At 42.8% G+C, this 26584-nt stretch overlaps 1 protein-coding gene across 2 annotated transcripts in view; it reads left to right on the plus strand.

The window, feature by feature from the left end:
* The window catches only part of MYZAP (myocardial zonula adherens protein), a 95466-nt gene that overhangs the window by 41095 nt on the left and 27787 nt on the right, over positions 1–26584 (plus strand). Inside the window, exons 6-11 of one of the 2 annotated variants that reach the window (XM_077128025.1) lie at positions 1401–1553; positions 6250–6375; positions 7352–7480; positions 11609–11688; positions 13260–13365; positions 20372–24947. In XM_077128025.1, the coding sequence (XP_076984140.1) occupies positions 1401–1553; positions 6250–6375; positions 7352–7480; positions 11609–11688; positions 13260–13365; positions 20372–20425 (648 nt within the window). In that variant the 3' untranslated portion in view covers positions 20426–24947. Of the gene's footprint in view, positions 1–1400; positions 1554–6249; positions 6376–7351; positions 7481–11608; positions 11689–13259; positions 13366–20371; positions 24948–26584 lie in introns of those variants that run through there. The other variant, XM_077128024.1, reaches the window with a different exon arrangement.

A 26584-nucleotide genomic window follows, 5' to 3' on the forward strand; every position in this document is an offset into this window, starting at 1 on the left:
CATTGCCCACTCTAGTCTAGACCTTTGGTTTGATTTGAAAGAATGCTAGAGCTAGAAAGAAGTGTTGAAATGTCCCATTCCAACCCCATTGTTTTACAGATAAAGAATCAGGTCATCTGAGAGAAATGACTTGAATAGGCATCTAGCTAGTTATAGAGCCAGGACGAGAAAAACCCTGCTCTCTTGATCCAAATTATAGATTCATGAACAAAAGAGTAATATCTCTAAAGCTGTTGGGGTTTGGAGTGGGGGTGGCTGGGCTGTGTGTTTTCTAAGGACCTTGCATCTGAAATGGTCTGTGATTCCATGCTTCCAAACAGCAGAAGTATTTCCTTTAATATCTGTTTACCACCATCCTTTTCCTTGATTCAAGTAGGTTGAGGAATGAGAGACTTATTATTGTCCAAAGTGAAGACAAAGGAGTTGGGGGCGCTTCAGAGACTAATCATCTACAAAGAGGACAACTGTGTTAGAGATTGTGCCCAACCCCAGGGCTTTCAGATCTTCTTATTTGAAATAGATGACTTGGGGAGGTGGTAGAAGGTGCCCATAACTCACTGTCCAGGGGTGGGCATTCTGGGGTCTGTGGAAGCCATTTCTCTGTAAAGAGAGCCAAGCAGGTAGGAACTGAAGCAGTAAACAGCAACAGTATGAATTTAAACATTCTTGCTTCTGTGGGTGGCCAGGAGCAGTAATCAACAGGCTTTTATCAGATACTTGTCACCAAACTCTACTCCCTGGTGCTCCTGTCTCACCACCCTTCTCTGCCCAAGGAAGGAAGGTGAGGTATTGGAGTAACCTCAGCCGTATTCCCCGTATCTACCAGGCAATCCAGAAGTACAGAAGTGACAACCCCTTTAGGAAATAAAAGGAATATCTCCATTCTGCAAAACTCATGTTGGTTTTCTAGTTTCATTATGAAAATTTAGAACATATAACAGAAACAATTATTTGGACTTTGATATCTTTCCTCCTACTCTTTTTTTTTTTTTCCTGTGCACAAACACGTATTTGAATAAATGCTTATATGTGTTTTTCAAAATGAGGTTGTACTATGTTTAAGTATTGTCAAACCCATTTTTTAAAATGTGAAATGATATACTATGAAAAGTTTTTCCATGGAAAGATTCCGTGTTCATCCATGTCCATCCATCCTAAGTGGGGCAAGCGGAGTTGACCGCAGCCTTGGGGAGCTGTGGGGGAGGCCGTCCGGTCCACCTGGTGACCAGGTGCCAGGGCCTCTCCGTTCCTTAAACCAGGGTCCCCAGCGGGCAGCGGCTGCAGCTGGCCTCTGCCTCATGGCGAGCGACAAAAGGGATGGCCCGGCCCGTGACTTTGGCTGTGTCTTCTCACACCGTTAGGTCTCTGTTATTGTTGGTTCTTTTTTTAAATCCTGACAGAAAACCCTTGTGGATGTTACTTTGGAAAACAGCAACATTAAGGACCAAATCAGAAATTTGCAGCGGACGTACGAAGCGTCCGTGGACAAGCTGCGGGAGAAGCAGAGGCAGTTAGAGGTTGCGCAGATTGAAAACCAGCTGCTAAAAATGAAGGTGGAGTATATGAGCCCCGATTTCCCATTAATCTTTCTCTTCTTTTCTTCTCCTTTCTCTCCTCTCGCCCTCTACTCTTTCATTTCCCTTTTCCTTCTTCCTCTGGATTTTCTCATCCTTTTTTTTTTTAATGATAGAATGGAAACCTTTATTTTTTCCTATGAGTCTCCGTAATAATCTAATTTCCTTCATATGCAGCTAACATATGTGTGTCTGTGTGTTTATGTATAGTTTCTCACCCTTTTTGAGGTCACTTAAGAGGTTCCCTGTTCGCTGTGTCACCGTTTTCGGTCCGATGTGGGTGTCCCTTGAACACTGCTGTGGGACACTCCTTCACTGGTGCCCGTGGCCGCGGGGGCTGCTTGGTCACTGCGGCAGTGCTGTTACGTTGCGGAAAAGACGCTTGGGACACTCACAGGTCTGAAAGCAGACGCTCTGGAGATCCCTCCCTTAGCTGCCCAGGCTTTCTCTGAGGTCCTGCAGCCTCTCTCTTTGGCTCGCTTGTACTTGGGCTCTGGCCCCCTTCTCAGGAAGGAAAGCCATGGTGGCTGAGGACCCTTGGGGCATCCCTCTTGCCTAACAGGGTGGGCTGTTTCCTAGCTGGTTGCCTCCTACCCTGGAGGTGTGAGTCCCTTCCCCAAATTTGAAACATGGAGAGGTTTCCTGCTCAGTGTCAGGAACAGACCCATGAATGGCTCATGGAGGGCATTCAAAAAATCGTGTCACGAGTGAATTCTTTTTCATTGAAGTCTGGTTTTCAGATTGTGTTCAGCACAGCCTTAGGGTATCCTAGAAGAGGGCGCCTTGAGGGTAGTGTGGCCTTATAATTGATTTGCCTGAACTGGAAAGATGTTTGGGAGTAAAAGGTGGTACTGCTGGTGACTTAGTGGAGGAAACAACCTGGGACATGCGGTCGCCCTACCTCTGAGCTGCCTCGGGGACAGGCGAGTGAAGAGCCTCTGTCTGTGCCTGGCCCCCATGGGGTCAGGCAGTGCACACTCCACTTGGCCAGAGAGGGGTAGAGAAGATGGGCTTCTCTGCTTCCACTTTGAACAGGGCAGCTCCTCCTTTTACTGCGTCATGCTTCGTGATTCTAAGTAAATTACTTTAATAAAAAGGGTTCTGATGACAAAGAAAGGCTGAAATCACTGTTTTAAGTCTTTTCTTCAGCTTAGGAGTTTTATCCATTTTTCATTCCACAAGGATTCTTCATGTTTCTTCTGCACACTTCTATCTTGTGCGTTCCTGTTTGCTCCGGGGGCAGTGGGCTGGCAGGCTTCTGGGGGCATCACTGGGCTGTTTAATGGTCTGGCTTCCTCCAGAGAGTCCAAGCCTTACCCACAGTGGTCTGATTTTAGGGACTAATGCTTGTTTTCATCCTGAGCAGCAGAATTAAAGAGGGAAAACCCTTTACCTCCCCAAATTAAAAATTTAAGAAGTTACATGGGTTTTAGAGTATCTCACATGACCTGGCTGCAGAGTCAGAACTCAGGACAAAGCCCTTTCCAGCAATCTGTCTGCATTGGAGATGGAGGGCAGGGTGTACGTGGTCCCTCTCTGCCAATGAGAATTTCTATTCTGGATTTTCCATTTTGTGGCTTCTTGTGTGCCAAATCTCACCCAGTGACAAAAAAGAATTAGAGGACATCAAGAGAGACTTTGGTCAAATCCTTGATGTAAACATCATATAATCCATAAAGTTGAATAATATCAGGGGTTCCATATCCAGCAAGCTCATCTTCCTAGAACAAGCAATAATTCAGAGGAAAGGGGCAAAAACAAACCTTCAGAAGTGTAAGGTCAATGTCATGAGGTCCACATGTGAGGAAATGGTCCAGACTGCAGGAAACACCTGCTATCGTGAACCTAAGCCCTGTCCATCCACATCTAGGGCATGTCCTCTCATTCTTCTTGTCTCCAAAGCTGGCCTGCTCAAGCCACTAGAGACCCCTAGCTTAGTGTCCCGCCAACTAGGTTGGAATGTTTCTACACTCAGCAGTTGAGAAAGCACAGAGGTATGGAACGCATGCATCTAGAGTTCTTATTTGAGCTGAGCTGAAGCCTTAATTGTAGAGACTAGCTTGGCTAGTGCAGCTAATGGGACCGCTTCAACTTCATGCGGGAAAGTTCTCATCAAAGGCCTCCCTCCTTTTTTTGGACATTAATTTTTTTTATAGTAATCGGACAACATGGAGAAAAAAAGCCTAATGATCTAAAAGGTAATCTAGAGAAAAGAAAGTCTCTTTCTTACCTCTGAGCTCTGGTTCTTACCTAAAAGCAGTAATTGCTACCAGTTTGTTAACTTCTCATAGATATTTGTAGTTTGTGAATAATTGATATATCTTTTTTTAATATAAATGTTAGAATACTAAACAGATTTTTATTCCTTTTTCACTGATCATTTCATATCAGAACATCTAGAGGTACCTTTTTTTTTTATCAGTTGCCTATCATCAATTACATTGATGAACTATGACTTATTTATACTTTCTTATTGGTGAAGTTTAGGTTGTTTCTAGACAAAGACCCCTTAAGACCTTTGCCTTTCCCCTCCCCGACTTTCCTTGACTCTCATCCTTGCAGGAAGAAAGCAGGAACGGCTCCAGACATGTCCTCCAGTCAGGTGGGGCAGAGACCTCGGTCACCTGGAATCCTCCTTTTCTAGGGAGAATCTTTCCTTTGCGCATTTGTGTTCTGTATTTATAGACACATCCTCACTGTGACCCAACTCTTTTCTTTTTCTTTTAAAAAAAGTAATTTTCTATTAGAGAAAATCCCGAACATTTAGGGAGTAGAGAGAATAATATAATGAACCCCTATGTATCCATCACCCAGCTTCAGCATTTCCCAGCAGTCAGTGTTGTTTAGCTACACCCTCATCTACTTCCCACCACACTCCTGCTGGTTATTTTGAAGCATTTCATCCATAAATATTTCAATACATAAAAGAGAAGGAATCTCATACCTTAAAAAATTTATAATAGTATAAAGCAGCCAGTCAACCACAGAAGAATTGTTATTCAATTCTGGATAAGATAAAGCCCACATATTACAATTGGTTAGTATGTCTCTTAAGTCTCTTTTAATCTCGATGTTCTACCGATCTCTTTTTTTTCCCCCTTGTGATGTATTTGCAGGAGAAACTGCTTTGTCCTGTAGGATTTCCCATGGTCAGGATTTTGCGGATTACTCTTTAACTTGCTCCTATGTCTCTTGTAGTTCCTGAAAGTTGGTATTTAAAGGCTTGATTAGAATTCAGGGTTTGATTTTTTTTGCCAAGAATATTTCATAGTTGGTGGTATGAACTTCTGAGTCAGACCTTCATTCATTTTTATGGCTGAATAATATTCCAGTGTCTGCATATGGATGTATGTGTGTTTGTACATATATATGTATATATACAGATATATACACACACACGCCACATTTTATTTGTCCATTCTTCTGTTGATGGACATTTGGATTGCTACCACATTTTTGCATTTGTGAATAATGCTGCTGTGAATATTGTGTGCACATGTCCGTCTGAATCCCTGCTTTAAAATCTTTTGGGTGTATCCTCCAGAGCAGGATTGATGGGTCATATGGAATTCTGTACTTAAATTTCTGAGGAACTGCCAAGCTTTTTTCCACAGCATTCTCACCAACAATGCATGAAGGCTCTTCTTTCCCCACATTCTTACCAACACTTGTTATTTTTTGTTTTTAAATAATAATCATTCTAATGGATGTAAGGTGGTATGTTCTGGATTTGATTTGCATATCCTTGATGGCTAATGACATTGGACATCTTTCATGTGCTTGTTGGCCTCTGTACATCTTCTTTGGAAAAATGACTCAAGTTGTTTGCCCATTTTTAAATTGTGTTTGTCTTTTTGTTGTTGAGTTAAATTACAGTGTTTAAAGTCATTTGGAATAGTACTTCTCTGTGTGGTTATGCTACAAACTAGAAACACTTTTAGGTTCATTTGTTTATATTTTTAAATTAGATACCTTTTTGAAATTTAAGTTTTTTGTAAGAGCTAAATTATTTACTTGGCTTCAAAGTAAAATCAACAAAGCCAAGTATATTCAGAAATATAGTATTTATATAATATCCCCTTCCTTCTCTTACTTAATCTCTCCTCCTAAAGGTAGCCTTTTTCTTTTAATTTTTTTTATGTTTTTTTCAACTCTTACTCAAATTCCAATAATTTAGTGATCTTATTTTTTCAGCCCCCCCCCCCCCAAATACACAAGAATTAAACAAGTTTATCTTTTTGGGGGCCAATTAGAGAGTAGATAGATACCTCAGAAATCCAGAGGAAATGGATCAGAAGAAGCATTAGTTGAAGCAAACCATTGTAAAAAGGTGTTCAAAAGACAGTGGACCATGAACTACATTTTAGAGAAAGTTTAATTTAAAAGTGGCCACATTTTTCCTTTAGGGGGTGGGGTACTTATGTTGCCGCTTTTTAAAAAGTTCCCTTGTGGAGCACCTTTGTCCCAAAACAAATGAAGTAGTGCCATGTGCCCCTTTTTACTTTCCCGTACATCAGCTCATCTCTCTCCCTCCTGTCACTTCCCCCGTTGGTTTCTGCTTCACTCTCTTACGCTCTGTGCCTCTGTGTGTCCTCACACGATCCGAGCAGAGTGAGAGCTGCTGGTTCCCCTGAAACCTACAAAACCTGTAGTTCTAAAATGACCCTCTTTGCAGGTGGAATCGTCCCAGGCAGCGAACGCTGAGGTGATGAGAGAGACGACGAAGAAGCTGTACAGCCAGTACGAGGAGAGGCTGCAGGAAGAGCAGCTAAAGCACAGTGCTGAGAAAGAGGCGCTTCTGGTGCGTATGTTGTAGCTGCCAATAAAATAACCAAGATTTTTTGGCTATTGTTGGAGAGGTTTAAGTAATAGGGAGATGCATTAGTGGGCTGCAACTGAGATGAGGGATTATGGAATATATTCATTTGTTCATTCCCTCCCCTCCCTGCTCAGAGGGTCCTGCCCCTCTGTTTGTAAACACACCCCTTTCTCTAGCCGATCTGGACCACTGGCCAGCACTCAGGAAGATCCTGGGCTCTCCTCCAGCCATGCTCTCCCACACTCTAGGCCTTTCTACCTGGAATATCTTCTTCCCTGCTCTTAATCCTACCTCAGGGTGCATTAAAGCCCACCCCTTCCATGCATGAAGTCTTTCCCAGTCATACAGCCAGAAGTGTCTGTACTTAGGATGCCCCTCTAACTCTCTGCTCTTTGCTATGCAATGTTATTATACCATAGAGTTAGAGTTGGGATGTATGTCACATATTGGGGTTTTTCTGGATCATACAGTCCTTGGAAGCAAGGACTCCAGGTCTGCCTTATCTTGTCTCCTTAGAGGCTTAATAAACGTGCTAAATGATTTTTTTTCTTAGGGGCGAGTTGTATTGTACTACGGGAGAAAGATCTTGGAATTCTGCGTTCACTTCCAGATCTGGCCCTAATTCCCTTTACACTGGTGGCAAACGTGATGACAGTCTTAGCATCTAGTCAAGGGACAAGGAACATGTGCAGGCTCTTTTTATAATTTGTAGACTGAAGGACTCAAGAGCAAAAAGGAGAAAAAATAACCAGGTCCCTTAAGAACCCACACATTGAGTGTTTATTCACAGGTAAGAGCCAGATCTTGGAGTTGAATTCAGGATCTTTGAGGCACTTCTCAGCCCCAGGGTCTTACTTTTAAAGAGAAATTGTGACTTTAAAAGACTGTGGCTGTTTGAACCCAGTCAGCACCCTGGGAGCTCCACCACGCGGCTGAGGACAGTGGGTTTCTTTTGCAGGAGGAAACTAATAGTTTTCTGAAAGCGATCGAAGAAGCCAATAAAAAGATGCACGCGGCAGAGATCAGCCTAGAGGAGAAGGACCGGCGGATTGGAGAGCTGGACAGGCTGATAGAGCGCATGGAAAAGGTAAGGGACCAGCCCCGGCCGTGTCCCCCACTCGCTCGGGCTGCCCTGCGTTCCCATGGCGGCCTCACGTGCCTATCAGAGGACTTAAGAGGCCTCAACGCTGATCCCCCTCAGCCCTCAAAAGTGAGATTAAAAAGAAAAAGAAGCAATACTAAACTATAAAATAAAATCTAAGGATGCCCCCCAAATTTCTCATTTTCCCCATGGTAACTGTTCCAATGCTTTCTAAAAATGTAAAATTCTCCCCTTTGACAGCCCAGCTTTGCTGGTGGCCTGGGCATGAACCAAGCTTCCCCTTTGGGTAATCAGGCCCTATTTTAGATGCCACATCAGCACCTCAACCCCTGTGTTTCTGGGCTGTGCCTCTCGAGGTTGACTTTTCCTTGAGAGTCTGTAGATTCAGAGGAGTGGGGACGTTTCTTTGTTGACATGGTAAGGAGGCTGATGTGGGGGGCAGGCGGATACCTCTAGAAGGTAGGAGCTCGACTGAGATAATGAAACCAGTGAAAAAGAAAGAAAACAGGCAGGAAGTGGAGAAAAGGGAAGATAGGGTGGGAAGGACAGAGAGAAGCAAGGAAAGGGAGGAAGCGAAAGGATGGGTGGCCTTTCACAGATGACAGCTGACTTCTAGGAGAGAGGTGGTGGCTTAGGGCCAGAGCTGTGGTTGGTTTCTAGAAAATGACTCCCTAGCTGCATGTGAGTTTGCAGAATAGTGTTGATCTGCCAAGAGGGTGATATTGGGAATTTCCAACCTGACAGTGGAAGGAAGGGGAATGAAAATGTGAGCGAGATTAACAGCTAGGCTTCTGGGAGATTCTCAGAAGGGGTGTCCTTACTCCTGGCATCTGCAACATCAACCCCTGTACTGTGCCTTAACAAGGCGAGATGCAGCCTGAGTGAGAACTGCTTTAAGTTCAGTTCTGTGGAGCCTTTGGGTTCACCGAGGGTTCTGGTTAGCTAGGATTTTTGTTTGGGAGGGACTTCAGCAAACTAGAGTCAGTCATTTCAACCAGTGCCCTCTTGGAAAACAGGATCCCATCTTCTATTTTTTATTTCTTTTTAGGCATTACACAATTTTTATTGCAAGAGTTTGTGAGTTTATGGTTTGCATATGTTTAAATCTTTAAACTTCAAGTATGAAAGTATGCGACACATAAATTGAATAAACATATATATATATATATATATATATCACATATCCAGTACATTATTAAATCGTAACCATACTAAAAAAAAAAAAAAAGAAAAGGATTTACTTATCTTCACTAACACAGACACTAAGTGCAAAGATCAAATCCTTAGTGTATTTAATAAATGCTCAAGGCTGTGCGTCTTTGACCCATCTTTAACTCCAGTGATTGTTACTATAGCTTCTCTGCAGATTTCATCTTACAGCATTATATTGAACCATATGACCTAAATTATAAAGCCAAATCTTTCTTCCCCTGAACTCCCTGTGTACTGTCTTATCACTCAGAATATCACAACTCCCCATTTTTTTTTTTTTTTTTAAAGAGAGAGGGAGGAAGGGAAGGAAAGACAGAGAGAAGGAAGGAAGAAAGGGAAACATCTTTAAACATTTTCTTGTTTTTATTATATTTTGTTTGTTTGTTTGTTTTTTACATGGGCTGGGGCCGGGAATCGAACCGAGGTCCTCCGGCATGGCAGGCAAGCATTCTTGCCCGCTGAGCCACCGCGGCCCGCCCAACTCCCCATTTTTTATTGAAGATGGCTGGTTGGCTTGTTTTAGAGAAAGTCAGCATTGATTAGAGGGGTAGTGCTGACGACTGGGCAGCAAGGGCACTTTCTAGAACTTGGATGAACTTTCTCCCACATTGTGGTTCTCCTACAACAGCAGAAGATGCTGGTTAACTGACATGCCTTCTCTCAGTGACAGATTCTCCTGCGCTGGTAAAGAAACAGGGTGAGCAGGCATCATGGGGGAGGTAGAATGGCAGGGAAGCGCTCTTCAGAGAGACAGTACGTGTCCTGGCTAAGAATCCAGGGCGTAGAATCACACAGACTGGGGGTTTGGATCTTGTTTCTCTTTATAGTTGTGGACAGAGACTTGACTTTCCCAAACTCAGTTTCCTTTTCGGTAAATGCTTGATGTAAACAATTCTTATTCTTCGGGCTTTTGTGAGGAATAAATGAGAAGCATTCGTACAGGGTGCTAAGCATAGAACCTGGCACATAGTAGGGCCTCAAAAATGTGTGGCCCTGATTACTTTGTTACAGACTTGCCTAAGTTTCTGTGTCCTGAAATCCACTTTCTTTAGCTGGACCCGTTGTATAGCTTGTCCTCTTTGTTGCCTTGGAATTCTGAAAACTCTTGGGGTTTTCCCCACTAATTTCCTCCTGGAGCCTTCAGGACAGCTGTGTGAGTGGGGCTGGGAGCTGGGTGGAGGTGGTGAGGCCCGGCCTTCCAGCCAACATTTATGTAACAAAAAGTTCCCTAAATCATGTTGACTTTTTGTTTAGTTATTGTAAACTTATTACCCTGTCCTAAATCTTCTTTTCCATTTAGCCCCCAGAAATGCTTTCTCTTCTTGGTTAAGATTGGATATTTCAGTTTACCACCCTTGCCCCTTCAGAGATAAATCTTGGAGAATACGAATTTTGCCAAATCTCTGTTGCACACCACAGAGACGGCACATCCGCCTATGAGAACTGAGCCAGTGTTTGTATCCTCTTCTCACTTATGTGCATTTTGCTCGAGAACAAACTGTGTGCAATTGAAATGGCTTCTCCTCTATTAATTTACTATTTATCTTATTGGGCATTGTATTTTTTCTGATCAGGAAAAATTTTTTAAGGAGCGTGTTCTACCAGGCACCCTCCTGGGGAATAGATATCCCCACCTTGATTTGGCTACTTCTTTCACAGGTTTATACAAATGTAAAAATCACTGTGCAATGTTCACTGAAGGTTTGTTATACCTCAGTTTTGTTTTGTTTTTTAAGTGATTTTTAAAAAAAATGTGTGCTGTAAATTAGTCCTTATCCTCCTTTATCAGGACTTTTTTGGGGGGGCTTGTTTGTAAAATATTTATCACTATTATTTCAGTGCTAATGTAAATTTGCAGAGGTAGTGTGGGCATTTCACCGAGGCTAGGCAATAAGAGAATTTAAAAACAATTTCAAACCCCAGTAAAAGTCAGTCTTCTTTTCTTATTCTAAATTGTTGATGATCATATAATCTGAACTTTTAAATTTACATATAGAGAGCGAAGTGTACAAATCTCAAGTGTACATCTTTATACATGTGCTAATTACGTGTTGCTGCTGTAGCAAATTGCCACAAATTTAGTGGACTTAAACAATGCACATTTATTTTACAGTTCTGGAGGTCTGAAGTCCTAAAACCAAGTGTTGGCAGGACTCTGTTTCTTCTGGAGGCTCTAGGGGAGAATCTGTTTTCTCACCTTCTTCAGATTCTGGAGGCCACGTACATTCCTTGGCTTATGGTCCCATCTACATCTTCAAAGCCAGCAGGGTAGCATCTTCTAACCCCTCTCTCTCTAACTCTGCTACCCTCTTTTAATGACCCCTGTGATTGCAGTAAACCCACCTGGCTAATCCAGCATACTCTTCCCACCTCAAGGCCCTTAATCACATCTGCATAGGGTCTTATGTAAGGTCACATTTTCACAGGCTCTGGGGATTAGGGCATGGATTATTCTTTCTATACTATATCTCTTTATGCATGAATACACCTGTGTAAACAGCAACCAGCTTAATATATAGGGTTTGCCAGAATCCCAGAAGTCTCTCTTTTTTTATTTAGAGTATAATCAAGAATTTTGCAATATCACAAGCAACTGATTTCAAGTATTGATTATATCGTTATTTAGGACTGTAAATTTTCACAAGACATCTAAAGCTGGGCTGATGGAATAATTAAAAAAAATCGTGAATGCCTTTTTCCAAGATATCTGTCCCTTATTCATAAATAAGTCTATGAATATATACCAACAGATTTGGCATCTGAGTTTTGTTTGGACTCTGAGTGATGGGTGTGTAAACCCAGAAGGTTTTAGAGACTTAACTCACTTATGATGCAATTGCTTGGGTTGCATTTTCTAATTTTGGATCCATTGATTAAAATAACAGTTGCTGTTTGTTTTAGGAACGCCATCAATTGCAGCTCCAACTCCTAGAGCACGAAACAGAAATGTCAGGGGAAATAACTGATTCTGATAAGGAAAGGTAAGATAAGATACCCTTTGGCTTGTCATGGAGTCAGCTGTTGGACAGCCTTTTGGACAGCTTTTTTTTTTTTTCCACATGGGCAACACTGGGAAACAAACCTCCTCTGGCATGGCAGACAAGCATTCTTGCCTGCTGAGCCACCGTGGCCCACCCTTTTGGACAGCTTTTGTGGGCTCATCTGATCCTTGTATTATCATTCATTTGGTCATCACTTATTGCAGCCTTATACATATAAAGCACTGGGCTGAGAACTTCCGATACAGAGTTAGAACATTTAGAAGCTTACAGCCACAGCTGAGAGCTGATGGATGGATGTTATGTGCTGGAACACATCAAAAATCATCACAGGTGCAAAAGTTCAGTCTCCATAGCCATGAGCTGCACAGGATGCACCTGGTTGATGAGAAAACTCAACAGCTGTGACTAATACCATTTGCCCTGGAAACTAATTTTAAAATGTCTCTTGTTGTCTTCAAACATTGGTTAGTAAACCATTGTCCTCTGGCCATGACCATATAAGTCCACATGGAAAATATGGAGGAAGGGCTCACTGCCTCTCATAGAATCAAAATGTAAAAAGGCCACGCACATCTCTCTGGTAGAGGAAAACAAGGCTGGAATAATTTGAGCATTTTGGGCAAATCATTTACCTACCCCCTCTGAGATTCTTTGTTCCTCTGCAAAGTAGGAATATTCATTTTGAAAGGGAAGATGTGATGATCATAACAATATCGCCCGTCTAGTGGGTTATTATTGTGAAGGAATTGTTGAGTGTACTGCCTGCCACATGGTATCTGCTGAAAAATGTTTTCCTTCCTCTTTTGAAACTTCAGCGTTTTCAAAGTTAAAAGAGTCTTCCCTGGGTCCCTAATGTAGTGCTAAAGGAGGGACCTGGAAGTGATGGGATGTGGTGAGCAGACCACCAGGTCCTTTGTCCGGTGCTCCATTCCTGTGACCCACAGGAGTCCCCCTGCTGCTTCCTTTGGTTCTTTTGAGCCAAGCAAAGTCAGGAAATAATTTGTGCCATTTAAAAATAAAAATATAAACTCTTTTGCAATGTAGTCTACTCTACTTTGATGCGGAGAAGATCTTTCAGCATGTTTTCCACTTACTCCAACTAAATGATGAGCAAAGCCACTATAATTCCCTACTTCAAGACTCTTCCACTTGATTTCAGATATTTTGTTGTATTGCTAGACTCCTCTCTTTCTCTAGTCTCCAAATCAAGGTAATTTACTGGACATTCCTATACTGTATAACACCAATACACACAGCCTCATACACCCATAAGTGGTGAAAAAAAATTCTGTGTTGGGCCCAAGGAAGTATAATAACTGCCCTTATCCAGGATAAAACTTGCAATTGGGAACTTGAAAAAGAGTCCTGTATTCCTTCTACAGTGGAGTGGTTGATTGGTAGTTAATTACCTATGATACCCAAAAAGAAGAAGGGTATATCATGAACTGTCATTTCTTGTAACCGGGCAGTATTCTTCAAAGCTACAGTTCTCTGTGCAGTGTCGCTGCATTGGTTTAGAACTTGATTGCAATTTCTTCTATTGGTGTTAGGTGTCAGCAGCTGGAGGAGGCGTCAGCCAGCCTCCGTGAGCGCATCAGACACCTGGATGACATGGTGCACTGCCAACAGAAGAAGGTCAAGCAGATGGTGGAGGAGGTGAGTGTTTGTCAAAGCCATTGGCCTGGGACGGTAGGAAAACGTCATCCTCCACACAGATCTGGCTCTCAGCTCAGTTTCCTCTTGGCCCAGAGGGGAGTCTCCTGGTATATCCTCTGTGGACGGATGATGATCCTTCTAAAAAAGAGACACTTCTCCAGGTCAAAGGGTTTGCATTAAGAAAGCTGTGAAGCACAGTTCATAGTTCACCCACTTTCAAAGGATAGTAGTTCCTGTGCTAGTTTGGAATGCGATATACCAGAAATGGAATGGCTTTTAGAAGGGGAATTTAATAAGTTACAAGTTTAAGTTCTAAGGCCATGAAAAAGTCCTAATTAAGCAAGTTTATATAGAAATGTCCAATCTAAGGCATTCAGGGAAAGATACCTTGGTTCAGGAAGGCTGATGAAGTTCAGGGTCTCTGTCTCAAGTGGAAAGGCACATGGCAAATGTGGCACCTGCTAGCTTCCTCTCCAGGCTTCTTGCTTCATGAAGCTCCCCCAGGGGCATTCTCCTTTATCTCCAAAGGTCGCTGGCTGGTGGACCTCTGTCTTTCTCGGAATCTCGTGGCTTTCTCTTTTGTTTTTCTGTCATCATCTCCACTCTCTCAGAATTGCAAGCCTTTTCCAAAAATGCTTTCTCTTTTAAAGGATTCCAGTAAAGTAATCAAGACCCACCTGGAATGGGTGTAGACACTCTCCACCTAATCAAATTTAATACCCACACTTGATTGTCACATCTCCATGGAGATAATCTAATTGAAGTTCCCAACAGACAGTACTGAATAGGGATTAGAAGAAACAGCTGACTCGACAAAATTGGATTAGGATTAAAACATGGCTTTTCTAGGATCTGTAAATCCTTTTAAATTGGCACAGACCCTGCGCAGTGTCTATAGCTTAAGGAATGACAAAGGGTGTGACAAGAAAAGTTTGTTTCAGCTCAGGTCTCTGCACATCTCCCAAACCTGCCTCCTCTCCCAGCTGCCGCCCTTGCCCTGTCTCATTTCTGGATGTCTTTTATTTCTGTCTCTTCTGTTCTCTTTTTCTTGCCTGTTTTTCTCTTTTATCTGTTTTTCCTCTCATTCTCCTCTCCCACAACTGTTCCTGTTCTCTTTTCCAGCATCCTTTCTCTCTGAACTATCCGTGTAATATGGCACCAAGTTACATATTACTATATATTGGACATAGTTTAATATTTTGTTTTTCTAAATGAAAAGAATAGGTAAGTTGAACATTTGTATTCCTCCAAGAGGAAACAAAATATTTTAATCTGTCTTTCTTGTGGTCCTCTATGGCAGAAAGTCTGTTGTGATAAAGGGAATCATATATTATAGTAATTTTTCTTGCACTGTTAAAATCTGACAAAAAGCCCGGTAGAAAATAGAACAGTTAGGTACTAGCTGTTTATAAGAATTCCCTAGGGTATAATTCCCTAATTTGCAAAGAAAGGAAAAGTTTTCAATTTAATTAAACATTTGGTTGACAGTGGAAAAATGGAGAAAAAAACCTTTTCTTACATTAAACCCTACTCTGAAAAGGTATCCATTTTATAAATCCATAAAATGTTGAAGATGTTAATGAGTGGGGTTAAGGTCAGGGAATTGCAAGGATGGGGAGGGACATTCTTTTTTATTATGTGCAGGATAAACAAATGCAGTAAATAAAATCTTGTCCCTGAATGAGTAATCCAGTCATGCCGTGTTGACTCTTGTGAGTCTCGTGTTGGCCCCTGTACAGGTCTCTGGGGAGCAGTAGGGTACCAGAGGTTTGGATAAGGCAAGCATGCACGTCGCTGGCAGTCCCCATATGCACACAGACGCCAGTGCTCCCAGCAGCAGTGATGGGTAGATCCTGCCCCATCAGCAGCCCTGGGGGTAAATGTCAGGACTTTGTTTCTCTAAGGAAAAGCATCGTTTTGTCATAATTAGCATCTTGGTAAACTGTGCTTTCCAATCAGTTTTTTTCTGCTCCTCAGTTTCACACACAGGAAGCCTGGGGCAAAGGTGGCCCTTATTTGCCCCATGTGACTCCTTCAGTGTTGAGTACTACATTCCTCCCGCCTCACCACTGATTGTTCTTACTGTTTTAGAACCTAACATGAGAGCACCACTGAACCAAGCTTCATCCCGGTTGGCTTCTCCTTCCGTTATTATCTGTGAGGGTTTGAGACTGTTACCAAAACTGCTGATACTTTTTTTTAACAGACATTTTCAAAGAAGTTTAGAATTCTGTTTTCTAACCTGCTTCCAGAGGATAGCAGTTTGAAGGGAGTGGGGAAAATACACACTTGGATCTAGAGGGGCAAAAAAAAAAAAAAAAATCAATGTCTTAGCCTTGCTTTCCTACCTGTGATTTCATATCTCCCAAATAAGCCTCTTTAAGTCCTTACCGTGAGTCTGGAATACCCTGTCATTGGAATGAAATTCCAAGCTGAAATGTAGGATGGCACCACCTAGGGGATAGCTGGGTTTCAACAGCAAATGGAGACTTAAAATAAAAATAATAATAGTAATAATATTTACTATTGCTAATAATAATTACTATTATTTTATTCTAGATATAAATAACTACCTAAATCAGGTAGTCACAATCAATTTGTTTGTCCTCTGTACCATGTTAAACTTATGCAACAAAAGGCTGGCTTAAAATCTCGATTGTTACAGCTATTTCTGTGGCTCCATTTCTTTTTAAAGTTAGAAACCTGGAAAGGGGGACATTGACAAATGAGCACATTCAGAAGGGCAGGAGCAGATTGGAAAGCAGTAGAGAACTGTACTAATTCAGGGAGTGGTTGACGAAAGTGGGGAAGAGATGACCAAGGAGAGACACGAAAATGGACTTTACTTCTTTAGAAAATGATCCTCTGCAAGGGGGAGTACATTTTTGTTCGTGTTACCAATGCAAGGGCAGGCCAGCACCACTGGGTGACACTTGCAGAGGCAAATTTCAGCCCTCCATTCAGTATGAGGAAAGCATTGCTAATACGGCTTCTCTAGGAAGGTTTTCAAACCTTCATCACAGGTGCATTCCTTCTGAGATAAGTGGAGGTAGAGCTCTCTAGTGTTCCTACAGATGTCTGTGTTCTGTAACGTGAAAGACTACGTGGAGGAAATCTGAAAACTTTTGGTAAGCGTTTGTTTCAGCTTGCTAAAGCTGCCTGAATGCAATACACCAGAAATGGGTTGGCTTTTAACAATGGGGATTTATTAGTTTACAGATTTATGGTTCTAAGGCCATGAAAATGTCCCAATTAAGGCATCAGCAGATGATCTCTGGAGAAAGGTTGCTGGCATCCAGGGCTTCTCTGCCAGCTGGCAAGGCACCTGGCCACCATCTGCTGGGCTCTCACTCCCAGGTTTGGTTGCTTCCAGTTTTTGGTTCCAGTGGCCTCCTCTCTGGACTTCTGTGGGTCCTCTCTTAGCATTCTCTCTGAGCTCTCTTGGCTTTTTCTGCCCTTTATCTTCTCATAAAAGACTCCAGGAAAGGATAAGACCCATCTTGCATTGGGTGGGTCACATCTCAATTGAACCAACCTAATCAAACGGGCCCCCTCACAGTAGGTGTGCACCGTGCGGGATGGATGAAAAGAACATGGCATTTCTGGGGTACATAACTCCAAACTGCCACAGCGCTCCTTTTATCAAGAATTTTCTGTGGTTTGCCATGCTGTGCCTGTTATGAAGAGCCCAGCATTATCACTGGTTCTGCATGATGGGTGAAATAAGCAAAGTGATAACTAAATCGCTTTAGGCCATTGGAACCAGATTTTGAAACATCCTTTATATGTAGCAGACATGAGGGGTGGTTCTCTTCCCCTCATAGGGAGTCTGAACGCTCATCAGCGCCACAGACTCACATTCCCAAGGGGAAAAGAGACTCCAGCCATTGTGGGCGCCATTTTGGTTATGTCTCTGAAGAAACTTAGCTCTTCAGAGTTGATGGGCTTCTTTTTTTTGGTCCAAAATGTCCAGGTCTCACTACTGAGGCTCTCGGAATCCTTGTCAAGCAATACATTTCCTCTCGCCTTAATAGAATGGCATTTAATGGTAATAGTAGTACTACTGCTGCTACTAATAATATATTGAACAGAAGGTAACCGGCTGAGGTTTTACAGTTTTTAGCTCAATAGTGACCTGGTGCTCATTGTGTGGGATGGTGAATTTAGCATGGACTTGTGCTGTGTAAGAGGGGCTGGTGGGGCGGGGGGGAAATGAGCTCCTTTGAAATGAAGGATTTGTGTATTGCTTCTGGAATCAAGTTCACTGAAAGAAGATACAAACCGTCTTCTGTGAAGTAGGCAACCAATACTCGGCTAGTCTAGATGTTTCTACCTAATTCATTCTCCTTTTGCTGTGGGTTTCAGGGATTACTTATTTCTCTCCCAGTTTTTCCAGCTAGTACCTGCTTTGAGAAAACACAAATCACTTTTAAGGATTTGCCAGAAAATAGAGAGAAATACCAAGGAACTAAAAAAAAAAATATAGCACTCGTGGGGAAATTAATTTCTTCATCCATTCACCAGGTACCACCAAGCACCTTCTCCACACCAGGTTGGGTTATGCAGTGCATATGGGGTGCATATGGGGTCCCTGCCCTCCAGCAGCTTAAAGGCTGATATGACTTGAGCTCCAGATAAATCCTTGCCCTTGGACTTCATTCTCTAGTTTAAAAGTCTCATCAGGGTTAGTCCTTAGTCTTGAATCTGGTTGCATTCTCTTTTAGATGGCTGGTAAAGGAAGCAGGGGAGCTAGGGGGATGCACAATGCTGGGGAGGACCCTCAGAGGCCCGGCCAGGGCAGTGAACCCCTCTTCACACATCTTTAAGTGCTTTTTCTTCAGTAAACAGGTCGTTCACACCTCTTTACCTGCTCATACCGGGGCTGATTCTGCTGCCAACCAAAGCAGCTTTCCTGCCAAGGGGAGAATTATCTGGAGGAAAAAACAAATTTTTATTTGCCCTCCAATAGGGTGGGTTTACATTTCTGCCAGTGGTAATGATATTATTCCGCTGCATAAACAGTAATTTAATAAGAGTTCTTTTATTATTTTTCACATCAGCCACTAGGCATCCTTTCACGTCATCATTTCTTTCTGATTTCCCATTACGATTTGTGATGCGCAAAATATTCTTCAGGCAGAAAGAAGGGGGTCTGAAGGGCGGTTTTTGTACTGTGTCAGAGGAAGTACTATTTCTTAAGACTCTTTTCTTTGACAGAAAGCAATCGTTCTTACTTTCCTCTTTCTATAAATTGGATGTTTTAATGAGTGGATGAGCCCGTATTAGGGTGTCTTCATCTGGGCTGCATATTGGAATCACCTAGGGTGCCATAAAACATGCCACAGCCTGGCAGACGGGGGTGGGGTGGGGACAAGGTATCTTTTTTTTTTTTTTTTAAGCTCCATAAGTGATTCCAGCGTGCACCTGGGACCAAGGACCGCTGCCCTGGGTTCCAGGTCTGAGCACTGGCCTCTGCTCTCCTCCCTGTGTTTCCATGACATTCATATGTTCAGCCAGCCCCCCTCAGCAGCCCCTGCAGCTGGGCCAGGAAGCTGGTAATGAAGACCCTTCCCCCTGAGTGAGGCAGAGAGGAGTCGGGAGGGCTCAGTGGAAGAAAGCCAGGGAGGCTGTCTCCAGGGAGCAGGAGCAGTGAAGTGGGACCCAGCGCTCGCCGCCAGCCCCTGGCCCAGGAGGGCTCCTGGACAGTTCCCTTTCCTTAGCTATCCTGGCCCCATGGTGTCCGAATAATAAAAGCTTCCCAGGGGCTCAAGAGAATATTACTAAGGTAGAATAATCACATTTGTTAAAGAGATAATAGGGATATGAGGTGGCAGAGTCCAGTCCACCTGGTGTGTCCTTGGAAACTTAGAACCTTCCATTAAGAGAGAGACCAGAAGTGGTTGTCATGCAACCTTGTTCCCCTGCAGAGGGAGAGGGAGGGACGCGCGCGGGCGTGTCTGCACGCACCCTGGTTGAAATGATCCACCCCTGTCTGTGCAGGAGGCCTTACGCTTAGCTGCCCTGCGCCTCTTTAGGAGAAGGGGACGTAGTTGTATTAACGAGAACCACTTCTCAAGTGCAGCACAAAGCACGGCACTTTTGCAGTTCCTAAGAAATGGGTTGTGTGTAAGAAATTGTTATCTCTTTGATTTTTTGCAAGAGTGCTGCCAAAACCGTAAGTTCCCTGGGGAAACCCAGTATCAGGGGCGCTAGATGACAAATGACTCTTCAGAGAATCGAGGCTTGGCCCAGTCAGCAAAGCCGAGTTTCTGGTCTCTTTTCCCAGAGCCCCGTGTCTTAAGGCCCCAGGCCCTGAATCCATGTGCTCCCTCGTCTCTTAGAAGCCTGGGAGAACTGTTTTGTAAGAATAGAGTAAGAGTTGGCAGGGAGCACAGGCTTTAGAATCAGAACAGGCCTGGGTTTGCTAGATGTGGGTCCTTCAATAAGTTGTTAGTTTTCTTGTCTGTAAAGTGGGGTTAATAACAGTATCTTCCGGAGCCTGTTTTTTGTAAGAGTTAAATGAGATGATGTTTATAAAACATTTAGTGTACTAATTGGAACATAGTAAATACTCAGTAAATACTAGTGGCTGTTATTATTATTACTTATGGGTGGTTCCTGCTGTGTCAGCCCAAAGTAAAATTAAATGAGTTAAAAACAACTAGCTGGGTTGGTTTCTAGCGTCAGTCTTTGAGTAGAATATTTTCACACCAAGCAATTAAAAAGAAATTAAATTCTCTCCATGGCAAGAACTTTACATTTTAAATGGCACAGCCGTTTATTAGCACACAATTATATTTGAACTCTTGTGTGTTGGCTGAAATGTACAACACACAGAAATACATTTTTACCAATGTCTTGTGTTTTGAGGGTTCAGAGTCATTTCCATCACTGGTAATTAGCCAAATACCATTTTTAAATGGGGCATGGGAAAGGAGCCTTAGCACTGAACCCCATAATTCCCTATTCACAACTCACCTAATTTACTCAATTGAACTGTTTCTAGATTATGTCACACGAGCTCTTCTCCAGATTTAGCCTCCGGTTCTTTGGAAGATGATACAATGGTAGCCTGCTCTGGGTTGGAAGTCCTTCTGTTGTTCGTGGTTAGAAGAACACGTGCAGTCTGTCTGCTGGGAAGAGGTGGCATTTATCTGTGAGGAGCTGATGAACAAAACAGGAAGGCCATGCTCTTGAAAGGACCATTTGACCGTTTAGGGCTCTCGTTTGAAAAAAAACACCCAACTTGTACACATCACCTTGTACATCCTCAAACTGCAGGGTCACGAGAACTCAAAAATCCAGAATATTTTTTAGAAACTTAGGTTCCTAGACATCCAAGAAAGAAATGGTAAAAAATAATTCAGAAAATGCCAGGTGGAAAAATGAAGCCTTACTATAGAAAAACTGCCCAGGACACGTGGTCAGGAGATGGGAAGAGGGCTCGAAGAACTTCAGTGTTCCAGGAGAGAAGTGCTCCTCACCAAACCACACCCCAGATGCCACCGAGTATTCTTGTGGTCTGTTTATATTAGACTAATATGTGGGACATGGCCAGAGGTTGGCCTTCCTGAATGGAGATCAACTGTGCTAGTCAACGTAGCCCTCTCCTTGTTTGTTTAAGAAAAGTTTGGGTTGCTTCTATTGCTAAGGGGGTTTTGCCTGAAGAGACAGTTCAACCAGTTTCTTGAAAAGAAATTTATCTGATGAAAAGAGAAATATAGTCAGCTGAAATACATTGAGAGGAAACATACTTCATGGTGCTTTATTTTTTAATTGGCCTTCCTTGAGCCAGCTGCAGATGATAGTATTTCATCGAAACTTGCAGTGTTGCTTAGAACTGGTAGTAGTAGCTGCAGTGGGCGATTAGCCTGCATCTGCGAGTAGGCTGGGTTGAAGGATGAGTTTATTCAGAGGCCCAGTGCCTGTCCCTTAGAGGCAGGGTGGCTGTCCACTCCCACCACCTTCCCAGGGCAAAGTGTAGATGCTTTCTGGTGGGTATTTGTCATTAGTCTTTCATTTTGATGCTCCTTCCCAATTTAAGCAAGTTGAGTGGACGGGAAAGGAAGCAGATGAGTAATTTTCCACCTTATTAATTGACCACCGTGTAGCTGACCTGTGCACACTGCTCTGTTTAAACACAGATTCCCCGCTGATGTGGGGTGGCTGAATGCTCTGCCGGGGAGTCCGAGTTCCGTCAGCGAGATTTAAGTCAGATTTGACAGGTGCTAATCTAGATGTCACTCTAGCGTAGTTATCGCCCACGTTTGTTGAAATACCTTTTCGGTCATAATGTTTTTCTAAGTCCTGGTGGGAAAGTTACCGACCTTTGTTCTAGTAGAATAATTCATTACCTAGTTACCCAAAAAATGAAATAATATTTTAAAAGGGCGTGTAATGGCTTTTAGAGAAAGTGTGTCACCCTGTGAGGCTCTCCCCCGTGCTTATATGCTCCCCCTCTGCCCTTGGTGTTCCTTCTCTCTTTGGGCCATGGACAGTACCTGGGGGTCAGGTAGGCTTAATTTTGTGGAACAGATGTCAAGGAGCACCCTGTGGTGCTAGCTGGGCTTGGACTAAGCTGGACCCCACAGGGGCAGCCTACACCCTTCGCTCGCCCTATTCTAGTCCCAGCCCTGGGGCCTGGGCTAATGAGTGAGCTCCTTAGAGCTGGGACCTCTGCTTGCCAGGACCAACCTCAGCCTGCTCTTCTCTGCCTTTGCTAGTGAGCCCCACCTCACCCCTGTCCTGCCTCGACTGTGGTGTGGCCTGAACTTGAGTTGTTGCCTGTCTAACCTGCGTTATCTGCTCAACTCCTACCCCCGTACCACTCCCCCTACACACACCCTGTATGCACACCCTCTCTCCGTCCTTCCCTGCCTTCCTCTTGACCAGGACCTCAGTCTTGGACTCCTAAAGCTAAAGTCCGTACCCTGCGCTCCTGCCCGCGGGAGGCGCTACTCAAAAGTTCGAGGCAAGATTTATCAATCGCAAATGAATATGTTATAGTTTCAAATTCTAGTGTGTGACCTTGTGTGGCTCACTTATTTTAAGATCCTAGGTATTTTATCTAAAAGGTGAAGCTTTTAGAAGTTATCAGCAATTTCACGGGTACATGTAAGCCTTTTTTCCTATGCATTTTGGGAAATAATCTTGCAGGTTCGTTTTGTGACGTATATTGATGGCTGTATTTACGATACCAATTGTCCTTTTGTTCTTTGTAAATGTTATCGAACCTACTTTCTCTTTGTTGAAATTGTTTCAAATAAATAGGCTTTCAAATATTTCTCAGAGACCTGGATGCCTGTGTCCTGCCCTTAGAGAGTGCCAGCACACTGGGAGTTTGTATTCTCCAAGTAGCTGCCAGTTATTGAGTGTTTCTCCTGTTTTAAGGCTGTGCATAATAGCCTGGGGGCCAGTATCAACTCAGTTATTTCAGCACAGAGATCGAAACTGGGAGTCTAAAAAACCAAGTAACCTGCAGCCCCTCAGCAGATAAGGTGGTGCTGAGGTCCACACACACAATTTTGACTCCAAAGCCAGTGTTTATCTTCTCTTCTAGTTTTTATTTTTGTTTTTTAAACTGGAAACAAATTTCAGCACAGGGAAGTATAGAGAATGATAAAAGCAAAAACCATGGACCCTTCTCCAGAATTAACAAAATGCTAACATTTTGGCCTATTTCAGATTTTCTTTTTAATAAAAGAAATAAAATATTACGGATAAGGAAAAGGTTCCCTTTTTATTCCTCCTTAGTTATGTCCCTCTTCCTCTCCCCACCCCACTACAGGAATTTGCTGTCTATCCAGGCCATGTTTCTATGCTTTTACTACATAGATATGTATCAATGTACAGCTTAGTTTGTATGTTTAAAAAAATTATGTAAGTATTTGTTGTACATACTTGCAACTTGCTCTTTACTCAGGTTTTGTTTTTGATGTTATATATAACTGTAAATTATTCATTTTAATGGCTGTATAGTATTCCATTATATGAATATATTGTAAATATATTTATCCAAGACCCTATTGATGGGTATTTCATTTGTTTCAAAGTTTTATTCTTTTGTAACCAATGCTGAACATGTATCCATGCTTCTCTAGTTAGGGGATGTGCTTAGAGGAAGAATTACTAGGTCCTGGGGTTGTTCCAGATATTGCCCAAATGCTCTCCAGCACGTATACTTGCACCAGTCATGTATGACAGGGCAGATTTCGCCACAGCCTTACCCCCACTTGGCACTCACTGCTAGACTGTAATTTTAGCTGGTTGTGAAATAGTATCTCATTGTTTTAGTTTCGTCAGCCTGATTACTACTACTCATTTCAGCTAGTGAGATTGAGCATCTTTTCAGAAGCTTATTGAACATTCAGGCTTCCTCTTTTATGAGCTGGTCATTCAGATCTTTTGTTAATTTCTCTCTTAGGTTGCTTATCCTTTTTCCTGGTGATCTGTGGGAAATTTTTAGATTTTATCAATATTAATCTTCATCAAAAAATATTTGGATGCAGTTGTCTTCTCCCAATCATTTCTGTATGTTTGTTTGTTTGTGGTGTCTTTTATAATCGACAAGTTTTAAATGTTGATATTGTTAAGTTTGTCAGCTTCTGTAGTGTTTTGTATGTCTATTATAAAGATATTTTATGTTATATTTGAAACTATTGTTTTTCATATTTAGATTTTTAATTACAACCTTGCATTCCTATCCCCTTTCCTTATTCTCTTTTTTTCTCCATAGTTCTTATCATTTTCTAATGCACCGTACACTCTACTTATCTATCTTGCTTATTTGTTGTGTTTATTGTCTGTTTTCCCTCTGCTAGAATGTAAGCTCCGCGAGGGCAAGGACTTTTGTCTGTTTTGTTCATGGTTGTATCCGTAAGTCACTGGCCTATAGGTGCTCAATAAATATTTATTGAACAAATAAAGAATAATCCATGTGGAATTTATTTTTGTGTGTGTGTATGAGTAGGGCTCTGCTTTTATTTTTTTTTCCTCAAGAAAAGCATGTTTCTCTAACAGCTTTTATTGAATGGTCCATCCTTAACCCACTGGTTTTTTTCCTACCACCTGTGTCAAGCTGGAGTTCTTTCCCCTGTGCCACTGTCTTTGAATATTCCCTATGTATCACCCTCTGCTGAAGTCTGCAGGAGACCTAGTCCGGGCCTTAGGGGTAGGTTTGGAGGTAATGAGGAGCCAGGCAGAACGTATGGACAGTTCTTGTCTGATGATTTAAGATGTGCGTTTTGTAAACTGGGTACAAAAGAAAAAAAAGGTTCAGGGAACTTTCTGGTTGACATTAAAACTCATTAGAACTCGAGGCAGAATGTGATGTGTTAAGCAAGAGTATAAGCCATGTGTTCTGGGAAAACTTGGAGTAACTTAAATCTGGCTTTGCATTCTGCCTCTGTTCCAGTCTAGACTTTGCCATCTTGAGCAGGTTATTTGTTATCTCCAGGACTGTATCCTTCTCAGAAAAAGGGGACCGATCATAGTACCTCCTTGGGAGGTTGTTGTGAGGGTTGATTGACAAAATGAATGCTGAGTGCTTAGCACAGGGCTGTAAATGTTAGCTGGTCCTGGTGTGGGTGGGGAGTGTTTGGAGAGGAGGTGGTATTTGACCAGGTTTTGCAGGGTGGGTTGGATTTTTCTAGGCAAGGCATTAATGGGTGGAGAAAGACATGCCAGACAGAAGCTGTAGAATAAATAAAAACATAACATGGAAACCACAAAGTATAGGGTGAGTTCAGGGAGCATTAATCTAGTTTGGGTTGTAGGAGGAAATGGTAGATAAAAAGGCTGAAAATATAGGTTGGGAACAGTAGAGTTCAGTTATAAGCACCAATCCAAGGAAAATGTCCCTTATTATACTGCTCACAGTTCCTCAGTGGCTCCTCATCGCCTGATCAGATCTGAGTCCTAGAGTGATGCTTCTGGAGGGGTGCTGGGTGAAGGGGGGTGGCGGGTAGTAAGGGCAGCCCTGGCCAGTGCTGGTGAGGGTCCATATTCCTGGGCACTTGAATTTTAGCAACATTTCAAAAACTACCAGTTTTGAGCACCACCTTTGTGCTAAGTGTGGCACTAGGGTGCTTCCTTGGATATTGTCTTGGTAGATTAGTCTGAAGCATTTCTCTCCCCTGGATATTCCTGTTCAGTGTATGGTGTTTTGTCTCTGAAATTATGTCCATCTAGGAAAGTATGGGGATGGAGAAGCTTACAGCATGTTCTCCTTCACTTCTCCATTCCTCCTTCCTCCCCTAAAATCATACAGAAAAAAGAATAGCCTGAAAAATGAGGTCCTCAGCAAATCCTTCGTTAGAGAAGATACGCAATGCCACCATCATTTCCAGCCTTGCCTAATTTCTGGGCAGCCTTGCAGTGATAGGTTGATAGAGGAAGAAGAACTCTGAACTTCAGATGGTATAAATAAAAGAGTCTGGGCCTTGATAGGAGAGAGACTTGAATTTGATTCCCAATTTCTGCCAACATCTAGCCCTACAGCGACTGATGGTCCTGGACTGCCAGTGGCTGAGTTCTTGGTCTGCAAGACATTTAGTGTTAAGACCTGCCAAGTCCTGGGCCAACCGAGATGGGCTGATCACCTCGCCCGGCCCTGTGATTGAGCCTTGCCCTCACCCCATCACCGTCGGCAGGTCGGCCTGCCTCTGGGGGGCCAGACACTGCTCTGCCTGTTCTCTGGACTGACTTAGGTGTGCTTTTCTTTCTCTCTCCGTTTATTGCCTGCCTTCCTCACTGGTCTGTTGGTTCTGTGAAGGTAGAGACCATGCTTTCCTGGCTTCCCGGTTCCTTCCCAAGCCTAACGCTACCCAACGCTACCCAACATCTGCTCGGCAGACGGTTGCTGAGGGGGATGAACGAGGGGTAAATGAATGATGAAACTCTTGGAACCTCAATTTCCTCATCTGTAAAATGGGGATAACCATTCTTAAACTGTTTCTGAGACTGACATAACTCAGCAAAGGCCCTGGAGTTCAATACGCCATTCTTTCATTCCAGTGAAAGAACACAGGTTGAAAAACCAATTTATTCATCCTTCCTTGACATTTTGGGGCCCCTAAGAGAAACAGGGCACTATGCCTCTCCTTAAGGAGAAGTTGGGTTACCTTTAATAAAAAGTAAGAATCAAACCAAATGAAATTATTTTACCTCAGAAGCCAGTTTCCACTGATCTTTATGAATGGTATATACTTATATATTACTT

Source organism: Tamandua tetradactyla, chromosome 14 (genome assembly GCF_023851605.1).
Source record: "Tamandua tetradactyla isolate mTamTet1 chromosome 14, mTamTet1.pri, whole genome shotgun sequence".
Classification (NCBI taxonomy): domain Eukaryota; kingdom Metazoa; phylum Chordata; class Mammalia; order Pilosa; family Myrmecophagidae; genus Tamandua; species Tamandua tetradactyla.